Here is a 25,299-nt window from a genome sequence, read left to right on the forward strand (position 1 = left end):
GGATTCATACCCTTTTGGTGGAACAAATACTGCAATAAATTTTCTACTTCTCTTTGTCACTTGTCTGCTCAAGTGTTAATCTGATCTTTTCATTTTGCAAATGAAGAAAAGTGTAGGACTTTGACATTGTTAAAAACTCGGATGGGCCTGAAAGGAATTTAGAGGGTTGGTCACAGAGGCTCAGCCTCATAGATGTCCAAAGAAACAAAACCAGAAGTAAGGTTAGAATTTGTGGTTTAAATTGTTGCTCTAGTATTTGAAAATGCCATCATGTAATTCTGTTTTGCACCCTTTGGAGAGTCAAACTACACAACTACATCGATAACTACACTACTACACAGATGTTGCTATGTTTCACAGGATATTTTTGTATGGCTATATGTAATCCATAAATCGTTATCATGTGGGGCAAATGTCGCACACATTTTGGATTATCACTATCACAGTTAATACTGCTGTCATTTTGTCAGAGGATTTAAGTCTCCTACTAACTCAGTGGGTTACGTATTGAACCTGTTTTTCTCCCTATAGTTTCTAGATCACAAACAAATTCCAAATGTTACCAAAAAGATTTTAGATAAGTAATCTTGGATCATCTTTCTTAAATTTGTCTTTACAATTGATAATTAGAATTACAATGTGTGCATGTTTGTTTACATTTTGGGCAAGTTAGATCGCTTGTAAAGACAAAAAAATAACATCAAATGCATGTAAATTAATGGAGCGGACCGTTGATGGGGGACTGATGCGCAGCTTGGAATAAAGAGGTATGGTGGCCTTTTATCAGAGCCAATTTAGGAAAGGAAGGGCCACTATGGATCCAGCTTTGTGTCTGGAAGATGATATAAGGAAAGCCCATGTAAACAAAAAGACAGTGGTGTCAGTATTTTTCAATGTGAAGATAACATATACTATTCTGTGGAGGGAGGGGCTGATGATTTAATGACATAATAGATATAAAGCAGTACTCTGTGTCATAGGGAATCAGTTACGGTAGGTAAAAACAGGAAACTGGGGGGCATGTGATAATTGAGTGTAGGAAACACATATTGGAGAAAAAGACCATGATGGAGGGGATGCAGAAAACAGGAAATGGATTAAAGAACATACTGGGATGTGTGGGAGATGGACGAGGCAGGAAATGCCTAATCAGCCTTTCAAAAAAATTGGACTGGCGGCCAAAATCTGACCGATGGCTAGGAATTTTTCGGCACCAGTAGATGGCGGTAGTGCAACATCCTGGGTGGAAGCCGCCCTGATGATAGCTTGCTGCCTCTAGGAAACATATCATTGCCTATTTTGGCTTTTGGTAACAGAATGACACACCCATTTAATCGGTCAATATATTTCTTAGGGGAGTGGACGATTCAAAAATCTGGTCACATGATCCACAGGGGTTATTTTTCTTTCTCTCTTAGCACATGTCCCCACCCCATATCACACAACATTATGTTTTTATAGGTGCATTTTCGCTCATTTTGATCCAGATAGCCTAATTACCTACAAAAATCAACCCTGCGTGTTACGCATAAGGCCAAGACCAAGCCAAAAGTTAATTTTATTTGTAAGGAAAAAGAGTAAGCAATCTGGATGTAATTGAAATGTTGAAATGCCACAGAAAAAAAAAGTATGTTTATTTCTTTATAGGTACATTTAAGAATTAAGAAAACTTAAAACTATTGTTATCGTATCAAAATCTAAGCAAGAAAAAAATAACGAATCATTTTTTCTAATTCTAATTGTTTATCATACCGTGTAAAACACTCACTCTATGGTAAAAACAACATACCCTACAAAATAAGAGATCGCTCAAACGGAGCCTTCTTGGACCACACTGCGCGCCGTACTCTGCTGCTGACGTAACCGCCGTTTGTATTGTTTTGGCGGTTTCGCTGCTTCGTCCGTTGCTCGGTGTGTCGATTTATTTGATCAGTTTTTAACCCACGAAAAATGGAGCGGTACGTCTCAAACTCACTATAAGACCTTTATTAATGTTATTCTGTCCGACTGAAAGTTATTTTCTGACAAAATGTGGCAGTTTTGTTAACTTTGCTTGGACGTTGTTGGCTAGTCGCGGTCATCACGTCAAAACGTAGCATTACCATTGTATTATCCCATTAATGTGTAGTTATAGATTGTGGCGGGTGAGTTTCTTTTTTAAACAGTACAATAACGTGAATAAGTGAAATGTTTCTTTTGTATAATAACATGTGTCCAGTGGAAGGAAGAGTCGAGCAGGCAGACAATCCGAGCTGCCGATGCGGGTTCAAGACAGCAACAGGATGAGCAATGTGTACACAACGCCCCAGAGGTTGGTGAAAGTAACGTAACTCAGGCTACGATACATTCAGACATAACGTCTCTGGACATAATACTTATTCAGTACTACTTATTCAGTAAATATGCTGCTATCTTACACTGACACTGCAGCTCCAAAATTGTGGTATGAACTACCGCTGCACATTAGACAGGCCTCCTCACTTTCTAATTTTAAAACTCTTCTTAAACCCACCTATTTTCTTGGACTTTTTACGCTACGTAGGTTATTACCTTTGTGTTTGTGCTTTATAACGTTAAATAAAATTGATTGGGTTGGATTTACTGCACCCTTTTATCAAGCAAATGTGTGGTTGGTAAAACCTAATGTGAATCACACCCATGAAGGAATTATTATGCTTTAGTACGTGACTACTCTCACTAACACAAGAATGCTGAAATAATTTAAATATGAATAAAGTGGGACAACATTTGCTGGTTGTAACAGTTGAACATTCATTTTTAGATTAGAACTGTTTGATCTGTGTAATTAAAGAAAAAAAAAAAGACCAGGAAGAACAGCAGACATGAGTGGCACTTCTGCTTGAAAGCTGCCTAAAACAGTAAATTGATTAGTTTGCAGTAAAATTGTTGTAAGCTATTTTACTTATTTCACTTATGTTGCAGTTTCTATATGTGCAATGACAAACTTTCAGACTTCACTGTTCAATAATATTAAATGGTTTAACAAAGGTAATCGGTGGATTGCTGGCCGCTTGTTCAAATGTGAGTCCACAAGTGAAACACGACCATTTGTTCACACTCAGTTTGTTCCTTTACAGTAAGCATTCCTTTGGAAAGCTTAATATACCCAAACCACAGTCGGTGACATCTGAAAGGCGGACCAGCTTCTTTGGTGCACGGTATGTGAATAATATTTCAGAAACTTACGAAACTGTGGTAACAATGTAATGATGGAAAGCAAATCACAAATGCATTGATAAAGTGGGACAAACACCAATAGTAGCAAAGCAGATGTAAGATGAAATAAAGTAGTGAAATTGCTCTATCAAAACAACAATCCAATTTGTAAATTGTTAACTTTATGAATGTGCCTTTTGCTTTCCCATCATTACATTTCCACATTGCAGATATTTAGATGCAAATAAAATGAAGATGTCCATTTTTATTTAATTTCAAATAGCAACATTTATATTTGATATAAAGGTGGTATGTCACTGTTTTCACTGTAGAACTAGTGGTGCTAGCATGCCTCGCAACAGCACCATGTCTGGGTTTGGAGGAACTGAGAAGATCAAAGATACCAGACCTCTACATGATAAATCTTTTGTTCAGCAGTGCATCAGACAGCTACATGAGGTAAATTCACTATGTTACACACAATTTGACAGTCTGTGTAATGAGTGTACAGGATCAATGTCTTATGAAAAGTAATTTTAATGGTCAGAAGCCATCCTGATATTCTGTCTTATATCTTTCTAGTTCTTAACAGAGTACGGATACCCGGGCACTTTGTCATCTAAGACTCTCCAGTCTCCCTCTACCAAGGAGTTTGTGAAGATGTTTGAGTTCATCTACCGGCAGCTGGACCCAACCTTTCAGATGCCAGACTCCAAAGTTGAGGAGGAGGTTCCAGCTCTCATAAGAGCCCTGAGGTGAAATATATTAAGTGTTACGTATTTTACACATTATCATACGTATATAACACAGGACTTCTGCGTTGATTAAAAAGATCACAGACAAAGATATACAAGCACTAATACCTTCCATTTGTTAATGATTTTCCATGTCGACTCTTTGGCATTGCTCATTGTTGCTCATCCTGTTTATGGTTTTAGGTATCCATTTGTTCTCTCCAAGAGTTCAATGTATTCTGTTGGAGCTCCCCATACCTGGCCTCAGGCCCTGGGTGCTCTCATGTGGCTCATTAATAACGTCAAGGTGAGTAGCAATCGGTTCTGGGTCCTCTTTTTTTTTTTTTTTTAATCTAAAAGCAGGTTGATTTGCTACAAATATAGAATGAACCGTTTAATTTCTATTTAAAGAAATACATTAAAATGTTTGTGTGTTTTCTGTGTGTCAGGTCAGCTGGAGTCTGAGTAAGCAGGAGCTGCTGTTCACTGACTTCTGTGAAGATGGTGACAATATTGAGGATGGGGCTGAATATAACAAGGTACCTTGATATCTTTCCACAGCATCACGAGCCAGAAACACCCCATCACTTAAAAGCCTGTGTATATTTCTTTAGTTTTGGGGTTAACAAAGCTGCTCAGGTTTTCTTGGAATCAAAGTTCCCATAGAATTGAATGTAGCAGAAATTTCTGTTTTATGTAAACGTGTGTGTGTGTGTGTGTGTGTGTGTGTGTGTGTTCCAGCTCTTCCTTGATTACACAGCTGAGACATACGCCGGGTTCATGCAGGGTAATGACACATTTGAGGACGACAATGACACATTCCTCACCAAACTAAGTAAGCACAGCATTTATTTCTATTTATTTATTTTAAAGTATTTGATGACGCATTCCTCACTAAACTAAATAGCACAGCATTTATTTCTATTTATTTATTTTAAAATATTCAATTCATTTCCCTTTATATTTAAACATAATCAGTAAGAATTGCGTGTGCTCTGTTTGTCTTTGCAGAGAAGCTTTACAACGTTGACGAAGCCCTGCTGGCCTCCATGGAGGAGAAGCACAAAATACTCAGTGATGAGGTTGAGAGACTGGAGAAGGAGAACCAGACGGTCAGGGACCTAAATAATATTAATACTACCAACCTATGTGTGTAGATTAGAGCATGATTTTAAATATTTGGAAAGTTGTGCATTAAAGTGTGCCGAGTTCTTTCAGTAGATGAAATGTGAGTAGGATGAGCAGCAAGACATCACACAGATCATTTTCTTTCTCCTTCCCCTGGATAGGACCGTCTAAATACCAAGAGGATAGAAAAGGTGAAGCTGCAGGCAGATCTGAAGAAACTCCAGAGTTATCTAAGCAGCCTGGAAACCTTTAGAGCCAACCTGGAGAATAAAGACTCAGAGCTGAATAAGATGTCGGAGGCCTCTGGTAAACACAGGGAATAAAATAGGCTCAATTTGACCAATTGTTAGCCTGATCTGTGGGCGGCTTGCTGATTTCTTATACATCATGATTCTCCTGTCGTTTTTGCAGTCAGTCAAGTGGAATCTCTAAAACATCAGCGGGAGGAGCTGCAAAACCTCCTACAGAAGCAAAAGTTTACTCCAGCTGACGTGGAGAGGATCAACAGAGAGAAAAGAGAGCTCCAACAGACCATCTCCACCCTCAGCAAGTCGCTTGAAGACGCCGAACAGCACATGTGGAATTCAGAGATCATGCTGGCCAAAGTGAAAGAGAAGGTACTGTGTACATGTAGCACACAAGCAAAGAGATGTAGGCATCAGCCCCATTTTGTTGGTGGGGTACATGACACACATGAATCATGGTTTTTGAAATCACAGTGTTTTTCTTGATATCATTCTCTGCATACAGAATGAAACTCAATTTTGTGATTTTTAAGTATACTTTGTCTCTATTGTGCTTGTGCGGTTTACAGTTAGTGTAGAAGATCAGATGTTTTGATCCAGTGACTCATATTCTGACCTGTGGTTTCTTTTTTCTTTGCCCCTCTTCGTCTGCTCTGTCCTCCTATTTCCCTCAATTGTAGGCGGAGGTAAAGGTAGCGGAGTACCACAAGTTGGCGCGTAAACTGAAGCTGATCCCACAGTCTGCGGAGAATGCCTGTGGTCATGATTTTGAGATGAGGCCTTTTGAAAGTGGACCCAGCAGTACAGTCCAGCATAAAACACAGATACAGGTACCTTCAGCTAGTGATCCAGTATACGCTGTTATTTACATCCATGTAAGAACAGAGTTTTATATTTTAAATCAGTTAAATATGAACTAGACGGACTAGCCAGCAACTATTTGTGGTATTGTTATTTTATTCTGTTTGCTGATAGATTGTGGAATCGTGTGCACTTGTTGTGATTTGTGCTGTAGATGCTCCTGAGGAAGCTGATCAGTGATGTGGAGGAGGAGAACAGTCGATTGGCCAACATGAACCTCAGTCTGGAGGAGTCGTGTGAACAGGTAACAAAACTGTTGCACGTGTGTCCAGAAATATTCCCACATCTAAAGGCATGTACACACCACGTATGACATGAATGATGAGTCGCAGATGTGGGGCTTTTCTCTGTGATCTCCAAAAATTGACAGTGAATGGGATGTGAGGTTTAAAATCTTGTGTCTGATGGGGTTCTGACATTAACACTCGTTTTGTGTCTTTGTCTCTTTGGTTGTGTGTTTGTGTCTTTTAGTTGAATTCAAACATCTTGGACAAGTCCAACGATCTGAAGCAGCTGAAAGAGCAAGTTCGCAAGCTGGATGAACGGCTGGAATCTGACATGCAGGTACATCTGGCAGCCTTTAAATAGTCACTCAACTGACACTGCTTTACAGACATGGACAGGGTTTAAAATTAGCACCCGCCACTCGCCAAATGCGGGTAAAAATATGATTTGGCGAGTAAAATTATTAGGCCACTCGCCATTGGCCGGCAGCTGGAATATGCCAACTTCACTATATAATTGTCATCATAAATGCTGAACAGTGAAACGAACAGTTTACAGCTACAGGAGATCTACTGACTGTTTTTTCGAGTGTCAGGGTTGTCCCTCGTTATCCTCCGTGATTCAACATTTAAGAAAATGTATCAAGTTTTCTGCTGCTGTAACGTTCGCGTTCAGTCGGTCATTCAGAGGAGGCGGTCAGAAGCGAGCGACCTTAGTTTGTGGTAACGTGTTTATGTGACGACACATCACGATGGTGAGGGGTAGAGTGACCACATGTCCCCGACAATATGGAATCATCCCGTATTTGCAGATTAAATAACCGCGTCCTGTTTTGCATCAATACGGGACCGCGTTTTTCTCGTATTTCCGAGTTCACTTGAATGCAGCATCACCCCACTCGCAATCCTGTGAAGAGGTGCTGAGAAATTCAAACACTGGGCTCGACAGTGTCAGTGACACTCTGGGCCATAAAGTATAGCCTATACCCCCGCAGCCCCCGCCCGTAAAGCCGGGTTTCCACCGAATCAACGGTCTTTTTTTTTTTTTTACACCGCAACATATGATTCACGTCATGGTAACTTCTGTATGGCTATTCAAACTTCCACAGTCCATAGTTCTCTTTGTTTGATATTTCAAAAGAAAATTGCATCCTTCTATAGGCTACTGTAGGATGAACAGTAGGCAATCTAGGCTACATTTAAAAAAAAAAAAACCTGTGTTCACACCACTTATTCAGTCTGAATTAAATGTAGGCTAAGTTTCAAAACTCACATCACTATATCTTCCTCTGAAAGCCTATTTATGTAATGTCAGTTGTCATTCCATCAGCTAATCTAAACCTTTTTTTATATATATATATTTATTGCAACAATTTAGGTTAGGAGGCAGGTGTGTGTTGTTAAGGCAGCTGCCTAACTATAATGCACTGGGGAAGACACTGCTGATTTTAATGACTTTGTGTTGTGAGCAGTTAAGTGGCCGGTGAAAACATATTTTGGCCGGTAAAATTGGCCTGCCATTGGCAGGTAGGTCAAAAAGTTAATTTTATACTTTTTTGTTTTGTTTGTAACATGTTATGTCAAATGTCATAAGTAAAAGAATGTTATATCAAAATGTAAAAAAGCAAAAACAAAAGAAAAAGATTATGATATGATCTGATTATGAAAAAGATTTTATTCTGTGGGTAATGGGGGCGGGACTAGATAAGCTTTTGCTTCTCCCGCTTTCCCTTTCGGCCATGTGTATTGTATTACTCGAACTAAGATGAAGTGTGATGATGATGATTTAAATTGACATGCCCGAAATAAACAAATTGATTGATTGATTGATTGATACCCTGGACATGGAACAACCATTTTTCATCAATTCCAACAATTAAATTGAATTAAAGAGACAATGTATAGAAACCCACAAAAAGAGAGAATTTTTGTGATAGTATCCAGTACAATGGGATTCAGTGCAGTGAGGCAGAATTTTTCACAAAGAGAAAGTAATTGGGTTTTTAAAAATGTTTGTAACAGAAAATCAGATATTACATGTATGAAGCAGTTGTGGTTTTTGTGTCTCTGTGTCTGTAGGAGCTGGCCCGAGAGGAGGAGGATTGGGCAGCAGAGATGGATTCTGTGGAAAACCATCGTACACTTTTGGAGAAGAAAGTAAATTATGGATACGATGATGCAGTGCAACAGCTGAAGGCAGCACAGCAACAGTAAGTGACTATCAATACTAGAATATATATCTAAAACTTGCTGCTTCAAAACAAACAGTATGGTCTTCTATGGCCACCTTATTTATTAACAAAATATATTTGTGACATGTGAATTAGTGTGTGAGCTTGAACATCATTGGAGTCTCCATTTCTGTCTGTTTTATGTCCGGAATAAAAGATTTGTGTTCATCTCTTCTCAAGGTACCACCTGGTGCTGCAAGAGACCAATGAGGAGAGACGAACAGTTGCTAACAACCTGGCATCTGTGTTTACCACAGCTGCTAACCACCTGTCGACTACAGAGGTAAAAATGTTCCTGCAACGATGTGTCGGTCTCAAGTAGGAAATACAATCTATGTGGATCAAACACAATGTTAAGAGAACATTGCTATCAAGTGTCAAATATTTCACTATGGCCTATTGTTAGACTGTTGACTAAATATCAGCATTTCGTGCAGAGGGGACTTGATTGTCATACAGGAAATAAATGACAGCAAACATCAATTATTACGTATATAACTACTAAAGCACAAACTATTCAATAACCTGTGTTCATATTCTAATATTAAAATGTGTTGATGTGATGAGGCTGTTCTTAGCGGGTCATTGCTCACCATTGGGCGTTTTGTGCTACAGAAATGCCTGGAGGAGCTGCACAGCAGAGTTCACCGTGCCTGCTCTAAGGCCGTGGAGGACGACGAGGTGGCTATACAGAAGATGCGGGAAACTGTGCAGAGCTTAAAGTCCAAGGCGGTCAGTTTGTAAAGAGACAAGTGATCTCTGGTCACTTCAAGGACTGTGTAAGTGAGTGGGATTATCCACCATCATTTGTGCTTTCATTTTATCTTATCTTGGAAAGAAGAAACAATTTACTTCATTCACCTTCATTCACTCATCTGTTTCATGTGTTCTTAACAAGTTTTGAAAGTATTGTATCACTCATAACCTTAGATATTTAAAAAAAAAAAAAGTACAGTGGTGTCTTTTTTCCATAACAGATACATTGAAAATACGTAGTTATTGTACCTAGAGTTGAATTTTTTATGGATGTCTGATCAGACTGTACTGTGTTTTGTGTGTGTTTTTTTTCTTTTTCTATATACACTTTTCTATTTGTTATTGTTGTTGTAATTATAAATAAATATTCACATGTAAAATAAGACTTGCCATTTCTAAGTCTGTTTAAATGCCAAGACACCCCAAGGGAAAAAGGAAAGGCAAACGTTTGATTGTTTCAGCAGCCACTAGACGGCAGCACACTCCACCAGCTGCTAAAACTGTCAAGGCTTTCCCCAAATCAGTGCTCCTTCAGAAGCTCCTCCTACCAAATTTATGGACACGACTGAGTCATAATGAACCTTATAAAAAACATTCTTAGACCAGAGAGATAGTGGTTTAAATTGATTTACAAAATTACACTGACAGAAAAGATGACTGTAGGTTTGTAGCTAAGCTAATGATAATAATTCACAAGCAAGCCAAGCCGTTTATTTTTTCATTTAAATAGGAATATCAGATTGTTTTTTTCTTCATGCCCACAGAATGGACAGCTGGCAGACCATTGGAGATTTTCACTGAATTTGATTTTTACAAAATGTAATGGATAACAATCGCTTACACTATCTTTACTTAAGGCTGTTCAGTCAAATGGAGCACATTATCTGTCTCAGTACAAGCTGAAAGCACAGAATAAGCCACACAGGCTTGTCAGCTGCTGAACACATTTGTCCTGGGTTGCTTTTATTTATCTGTCTCTGTTTCCCTTTGGGAACTCATCCAAACTTCTGAGCTGTTGATTAATGTTGCAAAATCTGCCCCAGAGTTTCTTCAGTGATTAAAACGTGGTTTGTTCGACTGTTCAGGCATTTAAAAAAAGAGGAAAAAAAGTTGTTTAGTTAATTTAAAACTGTCTTGGCTTTGGCCAGAGTAGATACCAACTGCACTAACTTTCAGATGGTTTTGCAGGGTGTCTAGTTTGAAAGATGAAATATTACCAATGTAATACTCCTGCAGCACCACCAACACACCAAATTTAATCAAACTTCATATAAAATGAGTACAAACTCCAAATAAAGCAGTTCCAGCCATTTTATTCACTGATTTGCATCTTGCTTCTTTTATATTGTTGATTCATTCTCGATAATATTCTTTCTGGTTAACACAGAAACAATTTGCATAGTTTCTATTTGTAACATTCTCATTTGTCCTATTTTTATCGAGCGCATTAGAGTGTTGAAGTTCCACATATTGGCCAAAACCCATAAAACTGACAGGCTCTAGTAAATGAAGCTTTTTATTTTAGTTTGTGAGTGAGTTTATTTCAGACTTCTGACAGGAGCATTTATTTAAAATGAACTGGCTGAGGCAAAGTTGGCAGTGATGACACAAACACTCAGAAGACATCACCACTGGATTACTTTCACCTACAAAGCGCTCCTCAATAAGTTGCCGTCATATCTGTGCGATCTGTTATCTCCAGCACACACTATATACAACTCCCGCTCCTCTACACGGAAGTTGTATAAAGTCCCCAGGACTCACACTGAGCATGGTAAGGCAGCTTTCTCCTACGCTGCCCCCTGGTCCTGGAACACCACTCAGAACACACTTCAGTTATCCAATTTTATCTCCCTGGGTGAATTCAAAACCCTTATAAATTTTAAAGTAATAGAAAAGTGCACCTGCTTTGAATGTTGATATGTTTGTATTATATGTAAGTGTTTATATTGTTATGTAACCTGCTTCTGCTGTACCAGTGCACCCAGGTCTCCCTCGCAAAAGAGATTTAATCTCAAGGGACTTTCCTGGTAAAATAAAGGTTGAAAAAAAAAAAAAAAACAGGAAGTGGGCCATATCTCCATAATGCTTTCTCCAGTCATGGTCAAAATCACTCATTGTACCTATTTCCAATGAGCTCTGCAGACCTTTAGTATTTGTATATATATATATATATTATACATGTATACATACATACTGTGCTATATATATATTTGCACCTATATTCAATCCAGACAAAGCTGTGGCAATCTGTGCACAAATCAAACTGGAATTTTGGCTTTCAAAAAAGTGTTTTGACAGGCTGTAAATCTCTCTATATATGCTGTTATATTGGCCCTGATCCAGTGTTTGTCAAACTGCCTTATGAAACTTTAGGGCTCAGAGACTCAATGGATCTTTTTCACAGAAAAATGTCTGCCTTCTGCTCTTGGACACAGTGATGCTGATTTATGATTTAATATAAGTACATCTTTTTCAAACCTCTCTTTTCCCACTATAAGCCTCAACACTGTTTACATTATATGGTAACTTCCCACAATGAATATCATTTTTATTTTTGTCTGTTTTTGCAGTTTTCTGCTTTGATGGTGTCATTGCAGCAAGGGGGGGGGGGGGGCTAATTTGACCTTCAGAAAGTGTCAACAACAATTTCACAGTGCTTTGATTCTTCACACCACTGAGAAAAGGAAATGTAGTAGGGCAGGCTATTTAAGTGCCGCCAACCTTTCTGTTAAACAATCACAAAGCAGCAAACACCTATCCTTACAACGTCCTGTGCAGAGGATATTGTGTGTCTCTTTCTTCTTTTTTATATTTGCTCTGATGAGTAAGTCAGTCCGTCGTGTTGGGTGGGTGGGTCCTCCTCTCCACAGGTGACGACAGAGCCCGCCCACAGGTGGGACAACACACTGCGCCTCCAGGTAAAAGCGGGCTTTTGAAATGTCATCCTCCTTTGACAGACACTGTGATTTTTCTCCAAAAAGAAAAAAAAGGCCTTAATTAAAGAAACCATGCACCGGCTGCCCGTTAAAACCAGTCAAAACTAGTTTTCTCACTCTTCTCAACCTGTGTCACATTTACAACGGATTATATTAAAGCAGAAGCGAGATTTCCTCTATCAAGACAGAAGACCCTGTTTGCAGACTCGGGACTGGCCTTTCCTCTGCTTGAAGTGTAAGTAACTTGTTTGCTACACAACCTGAACCTATATTCGTTTTGCACTTTTGCGGAGATAACTTTTACCAGTAGACTATCAAACACTTTTGGCAAATGTTGTTTGCTAGCAGGATAGCTAACTGTCAGCACTGCTGTGAAGCAAGAAGCTAACGATGCTAACAACGTGTGGGCTAAAGGCTGCAGCTCTGTTTTTTGTTGTCTCTCTCTCTGTCCCCTTAGTGTTTGTTGTAGACAGTGATGATCATCCACAGAAACAGGTGAAGCAGAAACACTGCTAATTTTCCAAGGGAAACTGTGCCATAGTTTACTCTAATTCATATCATAAACTAGATATCTGGATTTTTGTTTTGTTACAACACAAAAACAGGACACTGAGGCCCTCTGAAATTGTTGTCTCATAGACTAAACAATCAATCAAGGACTTGAATCTGCAGAACAATGTAAACAATCCATAGCTTCTATCCACCCAACAGCTCTTGACCCTGACCACCATAGATCTGCAGTATATCAACCACTGAGGCATTTCCTTTTTCAAAGTGTTTCAAACCAAGCTGAGGTGTCATCCAGGGATTTGGGGTGATGGCCAAACTTGAAAACTCAACATCATGTCAATATAGTGAAGTCTAAGAAGTTTTCACAGGGGGCACATTTGCAAACGGTCGGTGCTGCAAGCGTGAGAAAAAGGTTTTTTGGCAGATGTGACGAGGAGAGATGAGGTGATTGTGAGGGGCTCCATGAAGAGAGGGAATGAAAATGTGATGGATAACTTCCACCGCAAGCAGAGGCAACCCTGGACACTTTGTTTGAGTGTGTCAGTTTGAGTATGTGTTGGGTGGGGTGGCGTGGAAGAGAGGACAGGCCGGGCAGGAAGGCTGGTGCCGTGTGTTAACAGCCACAGAGACTAAATTCAGCTAAACAAGACAGAGGCCCTGATGTGTTTATCACATCCCATATGGACAGGTGGCATCCATAAACGTCATTTTGAAAGACTTAGACTGCGTGTCTTTGCATGAGTGAGAAAATCAATATCATGACTTGTGTGTGGACTCTGGGGCGTTGTGCCCCCAGAGGCATGGTTATCGAAATGTGTATAAAACACTTGGTGCAGGAATTTTGTGAGCTTAGTTCTGCATAAATTTGTGTTTGCATTTGTGGTTTTTCTCTGTTGCCAGGCTGATTAATGTCTTTTGTGGTTATTAACTGAGTGTGTGTCTGTGTGTTCTCCTGTGTTGCCTGTCACCCTCAGCCTGGTTGAACCTATTTTATTATGGATCATTCCAGTTTAAGACATGCGCCATGAATTTTTAATACACTGTATGTTCCCGCTCTCCCACAGGGGAAGTCGATATGACCTGGCTGAAGGCAAAGTCTTAACTCTTCCAGTGTGTGTGTGTGTGTGTGTGTGTGTGTGTGTGTGTGTGTGTGTGTGTGTGTGTGTGTGTGTGTGTGTGTGTGTGTGTGTGTGTGTGTGTGTGTGTGTGTGTGTGTGTGTGTGTGTGTGTGTGTGTGTGTGTGTGTGTGTGTGTGTGTGTGTAACTCTCACAGGGCCTCTAACAGAGGGAAGATGTAAGGAGGAGGATATGTGATGGTGTGGATGTAAGGAGGAGGATATGTGGTGGTGTGTGCACATGAGACAGAGACTCAGCCAGGTGCCAAGAAAAAACGCAAGTTGTAAAAACAAAGCCAAAATTCAAAGGTTATCTTCCTCCCTGCTCCATGACCTGGAGAAGGTGCGTGTTGTTGCTTTGCCCCGTACCGCGAGGCTTTCAGCAGCTAATCCGTCATATCACAGCCAGGCAGACGCTGTAGAGCAGAGAGGTGCTAATGTGGAGTCTTATTAGGGGTTAATCTCACCCATCCGCCACAAGAATAATCGGTTTTACAGATGTAGGAAATGGGGGCAGAGAAAAAGAAGGAGATAAAGAGAGAAAGCGATTGCTCTCCCCAACTCTCTTTCTCCCAGCTAGCTGTCAACGGAGTCAAAATTCATCTCCCTTAGACCTACATGATGACCAGCTTTGGCATTTTGATTTCTGTTCCAGCAGCTAACTGTGTCCAGATTTAGATGACAAATCAACTTCTACTACAGCTGTGTGGCAAACATGGGAAGAAATGACGCAACTGCTGTAATAGGATTCACATTTGAAAAAGACAGATGTTGACTTTTCAACTTCAGCACAGTCATTAACAACAATAGCAATACGAATTACAGAAAACAACAATGCATCATTCTGTGGCTGTCCAATATACGGTTTACTGTGTGCAGCATTTGCCCTTTGCAAAGTGCTTGTTTGTGCCGACCTGTAATGTGTTTTGTGCTGTGCAGCAGCAGTCTTGGTTAAGGTTAGTTTATTCTTTGTTGCGCTGGACAATGGGCAGTGTCTGCCTGTCTGTCCTGATGAAAAATAGTTTCTAAACTTACACTCACAAACAGACAGACAGATATGTGCAGGCACGATGTGAGATATTGATTTTTGCAAGATAATTTCGACTAACTCTCATCTAAAAAAGGCATCTGGTTGGTGATGCGAGAAACATAGTCCACAGGGAAAACAGAGTCTGTATCACAAAGAAGCAGCTGATGAAAAGCTGAAAAGAGTGAGCAGCCATTCACTCAAGTCATCTGCAGCCTAAGTAGCAGTAGTCTCTACTGCTGTCATCACAAGCGTGTAGGTGTGTGGTGTTTGGGGCAGTTTTTTTTTTCCATGGGTTTCCCTTCCATCCCTGATGCATGTGAGGCCAGTGCCTCCTCCTTCTTGTTATGGATCCTTTGATGATGACATTGTGCTTTGTTGACATTACGGCAGCTTCCTGTGTGACTTCAGTGCATGTTGATAGTTTCCTGTGTGTTCAGCCTCAGTGTAAAAGCGCCGTAATCAGGGGTATCTTTTGTTGAATAATAGATTCAGTGAGTGACTGGTTTACACACAGCAGGTTTTTCCATTTCAGCTCGCCCATAATTCAGCTAAGGCATGAAACATAACAGTTTCTCAAATGTTATTCTTTTGTGTCAGGACAATTTATCCACAGAATCCACAGTAGGGAAGATCCACCACAGATTTAGGCAGAAAACAAGACAGAAAGTGTGTCCCACAGTGATGCCACAGTCACACTGAGCTCTGCAGAAAAAGAATGGGAAAAAAGCAGCTGGAAACCTACTTTGAATTTACACATGGTTTTCTATCAAGCACATGTTCTGGTTTATTGCCATTCTTTATTTCAGTCTGTTGAAGACAAATAACTCAGTTCAATAATTTCTCATTAGACACAGCGTGGTGATATTGTTAGGGTCATTTTTGAGACCTCCACTTGGACTCTTGTCCAATAATACACATAGCTTTCACACCTTTTTGCCTGTTTTTGCACAGATCAGGTTATAATATCCTACTTGGATGTATTTCTTTTGGACAGAGCTTCTTCCTATGTTTACAGACATTGTACTAAGCTGGGCTGCTGGCTGTAGCTTCATATTTACTAAACAGAAAGTGGTATCAACTCTCAGAAATAACGGAATATTTGCATATTTGCATTCTCCAAAAAAACAAGCTTTAAAATACATTATAATCTTGTTGCTTTGGTTTGCATCTGCCAGAGTTTAGTGTCTTTTGGAAAGTGCAGGAACTTGCTGTAAGAGTTTGAGTGATTAGCTCAAAGTAACCCGTGGAAGGGCTTTTATTTTTCTATTGAGAGAGGAGAGGAGTTGTTTTTTTAGACTTACTGTTGTTCTGCGTACCTCAAAGGTTAAAGCATGGCAGAAACATGACAGAGGTCAAAGTTTTATTTCCTGTTCTGGTAATCTGTTAAAAATGTGTCTGCTTCTCGGTGTTGTGGGGCACTTTCTACCATATGGCATAACTTAAATGAATCAAAGGCCAAATAAACATGCCACGTTACTACTATCCCCCTTCTTCTTTTCTAACAGTAAAAAGTAGCCTTCATACCTACAGCAGCTGGACATCAGCCACTGTGTGTCTGTGGTTGTGTTCATGTGAACATGATGCGTCTGTGCTGTCTGCATGCCTGTGAGCAGATCCTACCTGCCTGTGGACTCTTGGTCAAAGCTAGATGATGTGTGTGAGTGAATTACAGGGCAGCGGAGCACCAGATATCAAATTTCCATCAGTTCTGTCTCTGCTCACTTAGGCCTGCATGGGGGTTATTAAGGCTCTATGAAGGGTCATTAGAAGGTCGTACTCGACTATGAAAGGTTATAGAGGGGTTATAAAGGGGCTGTGAGTCAGAGGTTTGAACTGTTTGCTCCCTGTTTTTGCTCTGTGAGTCATTTTCTGGCTTAGTAGGATTCATTTCAGGGTCCATTCACCTCAGGGGGGAAACAGATGTCTGTTAGGGGATCACAGGCTTGTAAATACTTGTAAAGGTATTTTTGGAAAGTTACACACCAATGTTTACTCATGGTCAGCGTAAATAGCTGCAATTTTTGGTGGTAACGTTTTTTTTGCTTTTTCTTTCATGATCCATTCATTTATTAATTCATCCCCAAATGACTGAAAGTGATTTCTAAGCTGTGATTGGTTGCCTTACTCTCGCACCCGGTGTGTGTTCACCTCCAGTGTGTTTTCACCAGTGTGTTTTCAGATTATCAGTAGGCTGATCTGGACATCTAATCTCAGTGTTGTGAGTCTGGATATGGTTCATACATCTCTCCTGTGTCTTTCATCAGAACATGACCATGAATGGAGAAACTTGGCTTAAATATTTAGATTTCATTGAGGTGTGCATCTTTTTTCTAATTTAAAACAATCTTGTGTTTTTTTGTTGTTGTTTTTTTCATGCTGTGAATTTGACAAAGATGAGGAGACACTTTGCTGCAGCTATCACAGAGGAGTGCTTGCTTACATGGTTGGGAAGTGCATATTGTTTTAGCGTCCTGATCAGCAGTAGATTTACACCGGCATGATTCAGTGGCGTGTCAGTTGTTGGCACACTGCAGTGTTGCTCTTTCTGCTTGGCTTTGAGTTTAGATGGATGTGGTTTGTGTCTGAAGATAAGAATGCAGGACTGGTGCAACTATGTGTGCATGTTGCATTATTTGTTAGGAATTAAAGTTAAACTGTATGCGCCCCCCAAACAAAACATAAACAATTAAGGCTGCAATTACATACACACTACAGTAATTAACACATAAATCTTATTACATGAAACAAACATAGAAAAAAAAGTCTTATAAATACTCAACATTAACAGAACAGAGCACAAACTGCAGAAAACAGCACATTAAGTCTAACCCTCATTATTTATGTTAATGTCGCAGCTAAAAAATGTTAGTTGACGGATAGGCTAATGCGATAGCCGTAGCTAGCTAACATGTAATTAGAGCATATTGTAAAAAATGGTCATGCTTTAAGAAACACAGATCTTTTCCCATCTCAGACATTTCAACAACTTTTTATGTTTCTCTTATTTACAAGACATAACTGCATTTACAGAGGGTGAAAGCCTCAGAAGCTCTTGCTGTGGTGTTTATGGAGGAAGTGAGAGGTTCTTCCTTTTTTTTTTAATACTTGGGAGTATACAGACAGTGTAGATTTACACACAAGAACACAGAGGGCTGCAGACTGCATTTATTCATGGAGTAAAAGAGAACAAGAAAACAGAAAGGACCAAGGGGGCCGAAGACATCAATGGATTAAGTTGTAGGACATCAAAACGCAGGAGGACACGAGGGACAGAGGGTCAGATGGGAGGGGGTATGCAGAGATATTAGAAGTGGTGAAAGACAGGAGGATGGAGGGATAGCAAGGAGCAAGGGAGGACTGCCTTTTCCTCATGAGGGGAGGATGAATGGTGAGTTGGGGTCTGGTTTGACTCCTGGGGTCTTAGACACACACACACACACACACACACACACACACACACACACACACACACACACACACACACACACACACACACACACACACACACACTGTGTTTACAAGGGAGATTAGAGCAGTTCCACTCTGTACCTCAGCGTAGCAAAGGTGCTTTGGAGCCATATGTGTAAACGATGAGAGGAATGTACATTGATGTATTGACAGTGTATGCTATGTACATTGTGTAACATTCATAACCTTTATAACCCCAAAGGGAACAGCTGTAGTATGTTGTAACTCCCAAATTCATATTGTTTCTTTTTTTCATGGTGAGTGACGCAGCAGGTCCCATTAAGTTGGAGCAAATAGCAGGAATAAAAGCCTTAAACTTTAATTATCTTCCAAAAAATATAATAGCTGTTAACAACTGTTGAAGGTTTGTTTTAGATTTATAGTAATTGCTGTCTTTGGGGATTAAATCGGTTCTGGCCCAACTACAATAAAAAATAAATGGCTCCAGACTGGGTTCGATTTTAGTACATATTATTTCTCTTTCTGCCCCCAGTCTTGTTTGTGTTCAAAAAAGACTCATGTACAATGCAACTGCATGCATTTAGACTAAGTGTTCATTCTTAACTCTGGAAACAGTAGTGTTGAGAAAATGTTTTGTTTTGATTATATCCCGTGATCAACAGGTACTTTTTGTAGCATATAGTTAGTGGGGTAAATGTTACTTAACAGAGTTTACTGTTTCAGGTAGCTAACAGTTTAGTTGAGCAGCTACAGCAGTTTACTTTTGTTAGCTTATGTTTTAAATTAAAGTTAAAGTCTGGTTTGAGTGACCTGGTTCACTTTAGGCTCGACAAATGACAAAATTGCAACTTGCCGATATTTGTTCTTTCATTCATATTCATTGTTTAGCTGTTCATCTGCATTTCTATGGCAACTGCATCTGAGGAAAATAATGTGTAATCTAGTTGAAATCTCCAGAACAGTTTATGAGAGGACCTTGTGGTGAGATTTTTTGTCAATAGCTGTATTTGACTCACATATAGGCAGTTTAGCAGGCATGTTGACATGCATACACCACCAGTAACCCACTCATATCTGATGTCTGATATCTGTTCTGTCTGTTAGTGACTTAATTTACTCCTTTGTTAATAAATGTGACAGGCAAAAATCTCACAGAGCTTTACATTCTCTCACAATCCTGAACAATTCAGCGTTCATCATTCTGCTGACGCAAATCCCTGCTGGTTGGTGTGTCGTTGGCAGTGTCATTCAGGATCACACCGCTTTCAAACAGGCCGTCAACTCATCTCAGCAGTTCCCTCTTTGCTTGACATAGTGTGGTCACATTGGAGCAGACTGTTTCCACTCCAGCAGGGCTACTGTCCGTTCTGTCTGCAAGCTGTTTCATATCATTACACTCCTACAACACAGACCGAAGCAGACGGAAAACCACGTCACGAACCAGTCTGAAGTTCTGCTTTACCTCCTGCATGTTGGTGCATTCATTCAGAAAAGGGTTTATACACATGAACTCCTTAAAGTATTGCCAGTGAAGGAGAAAAGCAAGGGCTAAAAGCTGTTGAGTGCTGGAAAAACTTCAAGGGTTTCATGACCATTGCACTTACAGACACGGTGGCTGAGTGGTGATGCCTCATCTCAAGTGAGTTTGATCACAAATTGGGGGAAAAAACTGAGAAAGAAACTAGCCCGTAGGTCATTTGAGATACAGGATCATATGACCCAGTAGGTTTTGAGATTATCCTGTGATTCAAAGATGTGTAGGTCAGGCGTTGCAGGTGTATTTCCTTCTTTGACCTAATATGAATCATAGAGCTAAAACTTTGAAGAACAGTTAAATGGTCTCAGAGTCGGTTCATTTGATATGTTCCTTTCATTGTATTTCTGCACAATAAAACACATCAGGCCACTTCTAAATACAGATTTGCGCAGTATGAATACATACTCTTACATGATGTGTCACAGGTGTGAGGCAGAACATTGTAATGTGCATTCTCGGGTTTCACCTGAATATTTAACCATCTGAACTAACACCTCTCCCACACACTGGTGATTGTGTTACATTCACTCCCCAACCAGCTTTTCCTATACAGCACTAATCAGTCATGTGTTAAAATACTGTGTCTACCAAATATATAATATATATATTTTAATCTATCTAGTTTTTCTATGGGGGGTTATGTGGGCTGTTTCCTATTCATTGTACTGATGAGGGTTATGTGAGGTGTATGTGTGTATGGGCTGTCTAGACACATGTTGTACTGAGTGTTTTGTTGTGTGTTTATTATGTTAATGTAAAAAAAAAAAAAGGGAAGAGAAAGCTCAATAACCATATTTGAGAAAAAGAAAAGTGACTGCATCATGTGTTGCCTCATTGTCTCCTGCAAGAACAGAAAAAGTTAAAAACCCCAAGAAAAAAAGGAAGCCAACATTTTTGAAAGTGAAGGGTTTTCTCACATTCCACCAGCGATGTTATGAGATGGGACTGACTGTCCTCTCGCTCCCTCTCACTGCCCATCGGCTTAATCACTGTATATTCCATCTGCAGTTCACTACAGTGATGACAGATAATACATGTCTGTGTGTGTGCGTGGTAATAGTGATGAGTGGGGAGCCTGCGGCTGGTGGTCCAGACTAGAGGTTTGGCCATAGGCCAGTTGAAGATGATCAGTGCACTGCGGTTACAGCTCCATGTTAATCCCCTTTGCCTCTGCTTTGTGTTGCAGCCAGTCCGATGACAGCACTGCACTGTTCCTTAAACTATTGCACTCACTATTAAACACGTCAAAGAGCCTGTTTCTTGTATAAATCACAAAAATAGTGTTTTCTTTAGACTCGTCGCCATCTTTTTAAGTGTAGAACTTGCCAAAACATCAGACTTCTCCACTACTTTTGCATTTTTGTTTATGACCCTCAGGGCTTTTAAAGTTTTTGAGAATTCTTGATAAAAGACGCATTAAAACACACAACTTCTATCACTAGTTAAGATAAGAGGATAAGAGATGCAGGATCTTCTTTTGATCTTAGAAACGGGGAGAGACAGCATCAACGTTGTGTTGTCGTCATAGCCCTTGAATTGGTAGCTGTATTGTTTTCATCTGTGATGCCTCTCCTTCCTCCTTCTGTGGTTGTCTCTTAGAATTGACTCGTCATGTGGCCTGAGTCATACTGACAGATCTTAGGGCAGCAGCACAAAGAGCTTCTTGTGGTTTGACAAATCTCCCATGAAGACCCTCAACATGTTTGTTACAACCGTGATTACAAATACATTTAGGTTATCATTTGTATCTCTTCTCACGCCATCAGGCACAATAGTGGCAGAAGGGGCTCTGCCCACGGTGACTTTCTCTTGGAAACAAGCTGGCCACTGGTTTGACTTGAAGGAGTACCACGGAGAACTTCATGAACTCAGGCTATGAGGTGCAAAGGAAGCTTTATCTCCTTGAAGTCGGAGGTCGACTTTAACAGCAGCGTCACCAGATTGGTTTGGAAATCATGGGAAAAATTAACTTCACGTGCCCTTTTCACCCTCAATAACTCTCAATAAAAATATCCATATAAATCTTTCAGCTAATTTCTATATGTATATATGAGGCTTTCATCTTTTTTATCATGGGACAGTGGAATCCAAAAGTCTGGGACCAATACTTTATTAACTTTAACATTAATGTTTTTAAAACTTTTTTTCAACCTCAAAGATCGGTTCATTTGGTCATATGTGAACACAACAATCGTGCTCGGATGGGGAACAAAACAAGCAGGCCGAGATCTCGCTTGTTTCCATTCGAGCCCTGTAGTGGTTCGTTTACAGTAAGAACGTATTCGACACAGCCGATACAGCGACCAGACGCGCTGATTCAGGCCGAGTTCGGGTTGAGGATCACTCCGGTTGGCTTCTTTTTTCTTTTTTTTTTGGCTGTTCTGGTCGGATTTAGGACGAAAATATACACAAATGACTTGGATTGGGTCGGGTCGGTGCTTCAACCGCAGTTCGGACAGGGTCAGATTTTAATTTTCAGAGCGGTTGAGACCTAGCTCTCTTCCATGGTTTTTATTTTTCATGAGCAGCCTCCTCTTCCTTCCAGGGAAGATTTCTGACCAATAAGAGAAGTCGGTTAGCACATGGCATTTGTTTACAACTTTGGACCGCTTTGAACTGTTACAGTGTGAACACAAACGACCCAAAAACAGAATGCAACAGGAACAAAGCAAAGACCCACAGGTGTGAATACACCCTTAGAAAATTCGAAGGATCTAACCCAAAGACATATCATCTATTAACCTTCCTGTATTGACCTGCTTAAATCTCATAACTGAAAACGTAAGCGAATAAATCCAAATATATCTGCATGACTTGACACCAGAGGCAAAAAAGAAAATATATTTTTCTATAATTTCAGTGAAATGATTCTCTAAAGTTGAAATGTAGAGTAATGTGTCACTGTGTAGTCCTGCCAATATTCAGCACCTGTTTCAAACACCATCCCATTAACAGCTAACACTTGTGTTGTGTTACACTCTGCTGGAACATTATACTTCATTACAAGCTCCTCTGACACCACGAACAAAAGAGCAAGAAGACTCATCTGACTAATACCACTATCCTCTGACTGTCAGGTAGTGCTAATGATTTCCTCTGTTGTCAAAGGCTAAAGCTGACAAACTAGTTTCAGACATTTTACACAGTGGAGCCAGTAACAGTTTGCTATCGTTATAGTTAATCGAAGGAATATGTTTGATTGGGCCCTTTAAACAGTGTTTTACTGTAGCATTTGAGCATGCTGCACTGTGGGTGTCATATATTTTAGAAATATTTACACGATAGCTGGTTCGGCTGCGGTCGGGAGACGACAATAACGAGTTGAGGAGGCAGAAGTAATGGTGGTTGGAAGTGTTGACTCACTCTGGATTTCAGCTGAGCAAGGAAACTCAAAATGAAATTCAACCTCACACAATTTTTCAGTCCTTTCAGTTTTGTGAAAACAGAGTTAGGCTACTAGTTTTGAATCAAAGTTAATGGCTGAAGATTAAACCGTTACCATGGTGATATGTTAATTTAGTATCATCATATAGCTTCAAGCAAGGAACAAATTTCTTCATGACCTCAGGAATATAAACATATCTTAGAGTGAAAGCCAACTGTCAGGATCATTGCTCTGAGGCTGACTGGTGTGTAATCCTTCTTCGTAAAATGTCTCAGACTGATTTTACAAACATAATGAGTTTTATGAAAATACAATAAGGTCTCAGGACTGGGAGGCCTGCTTCTGCTCTGTAGTTGTCGGACCAGGCTGCACTGACTCACAGGTCAGGGCTGTGAAATGTGAGAGAGCAGAGGGTGGATCAGATATCGACCACACACATATAGGTTAAGCAAGACTTCTCTTCTCATGTTCTCCTACATCATTGTCTTCTCTAGATATTCGCCACCTTTTAATCACTGTCATTTCCTCATCTTGCCTCTCATTTCCAACATACAGAATGCGCTATGTCTTAACTTCGCTGCTCATTCTTCTGCGTTTTCTTTATGTTAAAAGATCTTTAACATCCGTCTTTCATCCATGTATTAATCCCTCACTGACGGTTTCACCTTCTTCTTATTTGACTATACAGATAAAGTACTGTGCTGGGTTTGGATGCCGCCGGTCCCTGTCATTTGATAACATCAGATTCTATTCATCCTTTTATGTTTCTCTCAAAGGTTTCAATAGATTCCTCCCTCGCTCTTTTCTTCCTCTCCCGCTTCTACACAAAAAGTGACAGAAATACAGTGATAAATGTCTGCCACCATTCACTTTTCAGGGTCTTCCTCCCTTGTGATAGTGACTGAGTTGACAGATTTATGATAGCAAGGTGTGCTCTCTCTCTTCTAAACCTGTCTACAAATGAAACGCTGATTCCTGTGTGTACATTGCAGAATACACTTTGTTGTGTAAGAATGCATTTATTAACACTTCAATGAGACAATTTAAAGGTGAATACTGTATAAAAATAAAGATGCACTCATGTTTATAAAGTGAGGAATTTTTGTTTCAATCACACAGCAATTCATCTTGGAGGAGGATATGAGACTAACCAGGAATCATTAACTATTTGTCTCATCATGAGAACAAATCTATAGCTTTTTTTTTTTACCTTCAAATAAAAAATAGGGGAAACAATGCAGTCGCATGATACTGAAATTGTAGCACATTGTAAACGTTGAGATGGTAAGGAAAGTTTTCCTGTGACCACAGAGCAATGTTTCTGGTTTTTGTTGTGCCCATGTGCAGTTTGTATACAAGACAACTCCACAGTCCACAGAACACCTTTAAGATCCTGATATAAAAACAATTTTTCCAATTTAAACCACCTTGTCTTTTACGGCTTTGATATGGAAATCAAAATGGTTTGATGTAACCCTTTGGCACACTCTTAAACATAATATTACAATAATAAATAACATTTATGAATTTTATAAAAGCAAAAATAAATATTAATATTAATAAGTTAATATATTTAAGATCTCATAAATACATTTCTCAAGTGTCCATGTAACATGTGCTATACAGTAGACAGAGGGAGTCTGCCCAGTTATGCTTGCGTTTGATTGGTTTCCGTCTTTTTGGTTGAGTATCCAACATTTAAAATATCACTAAACACATTATTGATCCAACGTGTGGACTGTAAAGCAAAGAGAGGATTTTGTGACGGAGCAGAAGTTGAAGAAGCCAATCGATCGTCGCTATTCACTGGGCTAGAAACTAACCATCTCCTTCCCTTATTTACTCATGTACTGTTGGATTCAAGTCAAGCATGGTAAGGCATCGCGCCAGAAAGTTTCCTCACATTTTCAAAAACTCTGAGGGAAAAACACCCGACACCATACTTCCAAGTGGGAGTCAATGCAAAATTACACAAAGCCAAACATTAGTTTACACTCC

At 39.8% G+C, this 25,299-nt stretch overlaps 1 protein-coding gene across 1 annotated transcript; it reads left to right on the top strand.

The window, feature by feature from the left end:
* The first annotated feature begins 1,909 nt into the window (after positions 1-1,909).
* Positions 1,910-9,373, top strand: ndc80 (NDC80 kinetochore complex component). Its single transcript, XM_083978333.1, has 17 exons — positions 1,910-1,958; positions 2,219-2,311; positions 3,099-3,179; positions 3,510-3,636; positions 3,760-3,932; positions 4,116-4,218; positions 4,361-4,450; positions 4,653-4,746; positions 4,923-5,023; positions 5,201-5,345; positions 5,451-5,656; positions 5,965-6,114; positions 6,300-6,389; positions 6,617-6,709; positions 8,449-8,579; positions 8,781-8,883; positions 9,216-9,373. The coding sequence occupies exons 1-17, from the start codon at positions 1,951-1,953 to the stop codon at positions 9,342-9,344; spliced, it is 1,917 nt and encodes a 638-aa protein (XP_083834459.1). The 5' UTR covers positions 1,910-1,950; the 3' UTR covers positions 9,345-9,373.
* The last annotated feature ends 15,926 nt before the right edge of the window (positions 9,374-25,299 follow it).

The sequence above is a fragment of the Trachurus trachurus genome (genome assembly GCF_905171665.1).
Source record: "Trachurus trachurus genome assembly, chromosome: 9".
Classification (NCBI taxonomy): Eukaryota; Metazoa; Chordata; class Actinopteri; order Carangiformes; family Carangidae; genus Trachurus; species Trachurus trachurus.

Excerpts from the sequence above, each read along its gene's own strand:
- ndc80 (XM_083978333.1), top strand. Across the intron at positions 4,451-4,652 it reads ATGGGGCTGAATATAACAAG|CTCTTCCTTGATTACACAGC; the intron begins GTACCTTGATAT and ends TGTGTGTTCCAG. Across the intron at positions 5,024-5,200 it reads TGGAGAAGGAGAACCAGACG|GACCGTCTAAATACCAAGAG; the intron begins GTCAGGGACCTA and ends TCCCCTGGATAG.